General features: G+C 54.4%; 3 protein-coding genes across 3 annotated transcripts in view; 1 reads left to right on the forward strand and 2 right to left on the reverse strand.

Moving 5' to 3' along the window:
• Positions 1-61: 61 nt before the first annotated feature.
• GUITHDRAFT_102168 (hypothetical protein) lies at positions 62-739 on the reverse strand (the record flags this gene model as incomplete). The annotated part of the gene is made up of 1 exon (XM_005839189.1): positions 62-739. The coding sequence occupies one exon, from the start codon at positions 737-739 to the stop codon at positions 62-64; it is 678 nt and encodes a 225-aa protein (XP_005839246.1).
• A 2,640-nt stretch (positions 740-3,379) lies between these two features.
• Positions 3,380-4,710, forward strand: GUITHDRAFT_84787 (hypothetical protein; the record flags this gene model as incomplete). The annotated part of the gene is made up of 3 exons (XM_005839190.1): positions 3,380-3,628; positions 3,677-4,187; positions 4,235-4,710. 3 exons carry the CDS (start codon positions 3,380-3,382, stop codon positions 4,708-4,710), a joined length of 1,236 nt encoding a protein of 411 aa, XP_005839247.1.
• A 73-nt stretch (positions 4,711-4,783) lies between these two features.
• GUITHDRAFT_102170 (hypothetical protein) overlaps positions 4,784-6,357 on the reverse strand; it is a gene marked incomplete at both ends in the record, with an annotated part of 1,843 nt that continues 269 nt past the window's right edge. The window contains 7 exons of the mRNA XM_005839191.1: positions 4,784-4,844; positions 4,891-5,075; positions 5,246-5,453; positions 5,497-5,580; positions 5,692-5,928; positions 5,974-6,067; positions 6,254-6,295. Coding sequence (XP_005839248.1) covers positions 4,784-4,844; positions 4,891-5,075; positions 5,246-5,453; positions 5,497-5,580; positions 5,692-5,928; positions 5,974-6,067; positions 6,254-6,295 — 911 coding nt within the window. The remainder of the gene's footprint in view (positions 4,845-4,890; positions 5,076-5,245; positions 5,454-5,496; positions 5,581-5,691; positions 5,929-5,973; positions 6,068-6,253; positions 6,296-6,357) is intronic.

The following is a 6,357-nucleotide window of genomic DNA, read 5'->3' on the forward strand; positions in this document are numbered from 1 at the left end:
TAACCAAGCAGCCAGCACCAGCACCAGCACCAGCACCAGCGATTTTCATCCTGCTACCTCCTCAAGAGGCTGCCAAGCTTTGCGTGAGACTTGACAACAGGCAGACGAGCACCAGCAGGACAGCAGCTGGACCCCTGCTGGTATATGCGGATGCCGCCAGCGATGCTGCAGGGCTCCCTTGAGTCGACGGTTTCGGGCTAGGAGGCGGGCTAGGAGGCGCTGGGGGAGCTGTGAGCAAGGAGGAGAGGCCGTTGGCTGCCACGTCTTCCGTGAGCTTCTCCATGGTGAGGGGCGATGCGCTGTAAGCGCTGTCGTAGGTGACCTCCGTTGTCACGCTCAGCCCGCTGCCGAGCAGACGCCGTCCTGTCCCTGACGACTTTCCCAACACTTTCACGAGCCTGACGCTCGTCCTGACTACCATGGCAGCGTCAGCGACGGCTTGAAGAAACTTCTCCTCGACGGCGTTGAAGTCTTGGAGCGACAAGTACACGGTGAAAGCTTGATCCACTGCCTGGCTTTGACAAGGTTGCAGACCGGCATTGTATTGCAAGGAGGGATACCAGGAGGTATGGTAGCACGAGAGCGGGTTTGAAGTCAGATCTATGACCGTTGTGTTTCGCTGGTTGACGAACGCGATGGCTGGAAGGTACTTGAATTCGTTGTCTCGCAGGTCAAGAGTCTCCAGGTTCACCAGGTTCTTGAAGAGCCGCCGGGGGAGACTTCCCAAGTTGCTATTCATGTAGATTGAAAGGTGATAACTTGTCAAAGATCCCAGCTGGCAGGCTTGCTAGTTGGCACATAGCTATGCTCAGATCGTAGATAGCCAGTGAGCGTTTGAAAGACATCAGCCTTGATGCTCGAACCATCAAACCCTTCCAATGATAGAGCGTTCAAGCTCAAGGTTGTAGTATAGTTGCAGAACTGCTGTTTCCTTGAAAGTTCCCGATGGGAATCTAGGAAGAAGTTCGGTATCAACACTCTCAATCATCCCCTGACAAGTATTGCTGCTGTCGATCACATTTCGGCGTTGAAGTTCCAAATAATCCAACTAACCGATGTTGACTATATCTTCCGGGGCACTTGTCAGCTTGTTGCCGGAGAGTCTCACCCTTGGCAGGGGGGGGCGGGGAGGGGAGTCATCATGGTGGGTGTGGCGTGACTCCCGGGACCATCAGCTGGCCGAGCCTCGGAGCCTTCGAAGTTCCGAGCGTCAGGCCCGAGTCCGAGTACTACTGACAATGCAGAGGACTGTCGCGCGGCACAGGCAGAGTCATAGTTTTACGGTACCCTGTCAAACCAATGGAGTTAGAGGGGTACTCAATTGCAAAATACCACCCCCCTACCCTTCACCCTCCACCCTCTCCAGCAATCCTTGCCGGACCATTTCTGCCCTCTTGTACCAGGTAATACCCCACCCCTTGCAATGAAACTTTTAGTACCACCTGAAATTCCGGGAATGGGCCCTACCCACCCACTGGGGTCATGACCGGCATTTAGACTATAGGTAGGAGGGGTAAAATGCCACCAGCATACCCTTGCCTTTCTCACATAGACCCCTCTTTGTTTCCCACTAGCCTCCATGCGACTACCCACCCCCTTCAATTCCCATGTCAGACAATGATCCCGAAATAAGGTTGCGATAAATTCATGGGGTGATTATTACTCATGGGTGGGTGGTACATGGTGGTTTCAGAGGTATGGGGGTGGGTACGACTCAATACTTGGTGAATACCCCTACCTTATGTTGATCTTGAGGGGGTGGGGGGATTGGTCCAAAAAGTGATTACTGGTGAGACATAGGGGTGCTGGATATTTAGGGGGTGATACGAGGTCCTGAAGGGGTGGGGGTACTCGTTAGCGGAGGATGCGGAATGAGTTCGGCATTCAACGTGTCTGAGGGTCATGGCGGCTGAGTGCGGGATGGGAGGAGAAGCAGAAGTAGACATAGCATGTCAATGGTCGCAACATTTGTCACAGCTCGTCTCGTGCTTTGTTTCCTTCACTTTGTTTTGAACTGTGCGACTATGCTGCAGTTTCCAGAGCGAAATCTGCACCTAGCAATGTGAAGAGTGATCGCATGCCTCGAACGATCACATAACGAAAAATCTCCCATGTTATGCACTTCTGTGTAAGATGTGTTTTGAAACTTGACATTCGATCATTTCTATGGTAAGACCAGTCATATTTGATGCTGACATTGAGGGGTGACGCTTGAGCTCCACCCCCATGGCACGCGAGCTCACGCAGCAGGATGATCGAACAATTGGGCCATATGGTGTGAGCATAGAGCATCGATGTTTTCAAAAGCGATCTGTGCGACTGCTTTCAACTCCCTAAACATCTTAGTTACATTTCAGACTACATGCGCTTTGAAACGGATTTAGCTAATAATACACTGTACTGACGTTTGACGTGGAAAAGGTAGAACGAATCTCCACCGTAGAAGTTTTTCTCTTGGAGAGCGGCAGCTCACATTGTTTCCGAATGATGTTTGAGTTGCTGGCTCGCATGGCATCACCCGCCGACATGTAATCGCATTTCGAAAATGTTGCGTGACTCTCACCAGCTGCTGCCTCCAGTGAAACGGATTCTGCGAGAACCATGTCCTTGGACGAGCTTCTGGGTAATGGAGGTAAGTGCATATCATTAGCTTCGTCAAAGACTCTTGTTGATGTTCATATCTCAACAGACTCCACCTCCTTCTACAAACACATGGGTGCGAGGGTTGTGGGGTCGTTGTATGGTCACCATGTTTATGAATTCGTGCCCAAGTCTCGAGCATGGTACATTCACCCACAAGGTGAGGAGGCGAGTAGATTCATTGAGGAACTGATTAGCATGCAACAGAATGGACGCTCACCATGAAGACCCGACACGGATCTTCACCTTGAAACGGCCTAGAACCGTCACGCTGAAGGCTTGATAGCTGCCCCAGGCCATAGCGCAATTTTACTTGGATTCAGACCGAACATAGAGGCATGGCATGTGCCTAATCATACCTAAAACCAACTTTGAAGTGCCTCACTGCCGTGTCACGGTGTCATAGTGTTTCTTTACGCTACCGTTGCCCTGGCTTGCCAGTGACGGAGGCTTCCGAGTCATTCGCAGACTGGGTCAAAGAGTCACAGAGTCACTTCCAGTGTCACCAACCCAGTAGGTCTTCTTCACCGTAACGGTGGCCTTGCCGGGAGTACCGTCCGGTCACTGAGCACGCCACCGGGCGGCCCGGCCGGTGTAAACCCGGCATGTCCTGCAATTGTCCTGCGTTTTTACTAGATTCTGGATTCTTCTGCAACCCAGTTACCCCTGCACCATGGCAACGTTGAGCGCGAGGGGGGTGGCGGCGAAGAAGCCAGGGAGGGACGACCTTGAGCAGTTCATGCGAGGGCTGTCCGATCCTTTCCACCCCTCTACGAACCCTGCCGGCTACCTGGTTCTTCTCGTGGCAGAGAACAAGTTGAGTTGGCCCCTCCTCAAGGCAAAGATGGAGAAAGTAGGAGAGATTCCTGACTGGGTGTCCGGGTATGGCGACCTCAGGGGAGAGGACAACTTCAGGACACAGGTTGCCAAGATGATGGAGAAGAGCTTCATCGGTGCGCCGGTAGATAAGGAGTGCATCGTCGCGCAGGTATCCCGACCTTGACGTTGGCTCGGCAGGACTGACGATGTTTGGCAGGCTGGAGCAGGATCGCTGATCGACACGCTCTGTTGGTGTGTGGCGGAGGAAGGAGACGTCTGCATCATACCGGCCCCCATGTACTCTGCGTTTCAGAACGATCTGTATGCCAGGGCAAGGATCAGAATGAAAGTAGCCCACACGAAACACCCGGAGTACAAGATCACGAGGGAGGTTCTGGAGGAATCGTATCAGAGCAGCATGAAGGAGGGAGGGACTCCCAAGATCCTCCTCATCTGCAATCCTTGCAATCCCACTGGGTTGATCTATGATGAGGAGACGCTCGAGATGTGCGTGCGGTGGTGTGCAGAGAAGAACATGCACTTTATCAGCGACGAGATCTACGGCAACTCGATCTTCCCCGATGTCAAGTTTACCTCGGTCGCCAAGGTGTGCAGGAGATTGAATGCAGGACCGTCAAAGGGGAGTGATGAATCAAACTACCTTGGCAACCAAGTTCACATCGTCTCCGGCTTCTCGAAGGACTTTGGGATATCAGGGATGCGAGTGGGTAAGGAGTGACTTTTGTGGGTGCTGAGAGACTGATCGGGTACGAAGGTACTCTGTTTTCACACAACCGTGATCTCCTGTCCGCTGCCAACAACCTCACCTACTTCCAAGCTGTGTCCAACCACACTCAGTGGATCTTGTCGCAGTGCCTGGCAGACGAGCAGTTCTTGCAGAACTACATCTCAGACGTACAAAGGAGGCTCTACGTCTGCTACAAGGGGCTGGAGGAAGCGCTTGCCGCCATCGATGTTCCTCTCACACCAGCTCAGGGGACGCTGATGGCATGGGCTGACTTCCGGAAGTATCTTCCCGAGCTCACGTGGGAGGGGGAGAAGCAGCTGTGGTTGGAGCTGTTCGACAAGGCCAAGATTTTGTTCACCACTGGTAAGTCCTGCCAGAGTGAAGTCCCGGGCTTCTTCCGCATATGCTACGCATGGCCAAAGGCAACGGACGAGGATCCTGCGATTGCGATGAAAGAGCTCAAGTCGCGTTTGATCAAGCACTTTGCTGGAGCCAAGAAATGAGCAAAGAAATGAGATTGTGATGTAGATCGGGTAAAGTCGATGAGAATCCAAGCAAGCAGGCTTCTCTTGGGTCTCACTCACCCAACAAACGCACGATGTCTCCAGCAGAAGACATTTGAACTACAAGCTGGAAGCTGCGACAGGATCAGCAACCTCTGGCAGGCTCACCTGCTCCAGTACCTGCTCTCTGATGTCTGGTGGTTTCTATCCGGCAGAGGCTCTTCCTCGTCGTCAACCTCCTCCTCCTCCTCCTTCCCCGCAGCGTTGACTAGCGCCCTGCGCATCCCAACAATCGGGTGTGGCATGCGAAGTCCATTGACGGCAAACAGGAGGCTCCCTTCCTCGCTCTTGAGGTCCACAAAAACCTTCGTGCTACTGAGCGCAAGGAGGAGGAGGGGGAGGAGGAGGGGTTGGGAGGAAGAAGCAGGAGCAGGAGCAGGAGCAGGAGCAGGAGCAGGAGCAGGAGCAGAAAGAGGGGGAGGGAGGGGGGAAGGATGGGAGGAGCAGGGGGAGGAGCAGCAGTTACTTCTATCACGTCTCCTTCTTGCACCACAAAGTCCTCCCCGTGATGATTGAGAGTGTTGGTTGGCACCTTGCTCGACGCCTCCATCTGCCCGCCGGAGGCTGCCGGGTCGTCGTCGTAGTGGTAGAAGAAGAGCATCTCTTGCCCGCTGAACAGATTTCCTCTCCTGCTGTTAAGGTAGAACACTCGCCCTGTAGCCTCAGGCATCGTTGACCAGCAGCTGCGGGTGGTCAGGAGGCTCAAGTCAACTGACGCCTCCTCACCTTCCGAGTGGGAGCGAGTCCTTGACGATGATGCCGACACTGAGAGCTCCCTTGTCGCTCTTCTTGGCCACGAGCACTCGAAAGCTGCGGCAACTCTCAACCGCCTCCTCTAACGTCTCCTCCATCCTCTCCTCCATCCTCTTCTCCCCCAACCTCTTCTTCCCAGCTCATCCTCTCCTCCTCCCCTCCTCCAACCTCTTGTCCTCTCCCTCTCTGACTTCCATCTTCGATCTGGCCTCAGGGTATCCCGACACGTTGGTCACTATGGGAAACCCGTCCTGCTGAGCGGAGATGAATTGCCCGTTCACGACACCCTGCAGCGCCTCCTCTCCCATGGTCACCTCCTCCTCCTCCTCCTCCTCCTCCCCCCGATCCCCGTCCATCGACTTGAAGCCCATCAGCGAGACTTGCATGAAGTACATCTCCTGCCACCTGCGTATCCTCTCACAGCTCCTCCTCCATCGTCCTCGTCCTCACGGCGTCCGCGACGTCGCGCTCGCCCGCAGCTCTTCTTCTCCGCTGATGCTGGGAACAGATTCGACCGCTGCCTCCTGCTCGTCACCATCAACCGCTGCTCAGCAACCTCAGCTGCAGACGTTGACGGAATGTCTTCCTGTAAGAGAAGAGAAGGTTCATGGAGGAAGGGGGGAGTGGTACAGGAGCGTCAGACCTGACTTGATGGAGCTCCGGGTTGAAAGCTTCAAGGGGGAAGGAGAGAGGGTCAGAGCTCGAGGCATGTCACCAGCACTCTCCTCACCCTCCTTGTGCTCGCCAACGAGCTTCTCCCTGTAGATCCTCGCTGTAGTAGCAGCCGTCAACTCACTCCTCCCTCTCTCCCTCCCTCCCTCCCTCCCTCCCTCC

The sequence above is a fragment of the Guillardia theta genome (genome assembly GCF_000315625.1).
Source record: "Guillardia theta CCMP2712 unplaced genomic scaffold GUITHscaffold_9, whole genome shotgun sequence".
In the NCBI taxonomy this organism is placed as follows: domain Eukaryota; class Cryptophyceae; order Pyrenomonadales; family Geminigeraceae; genus Guillardia; species Guillardia theta.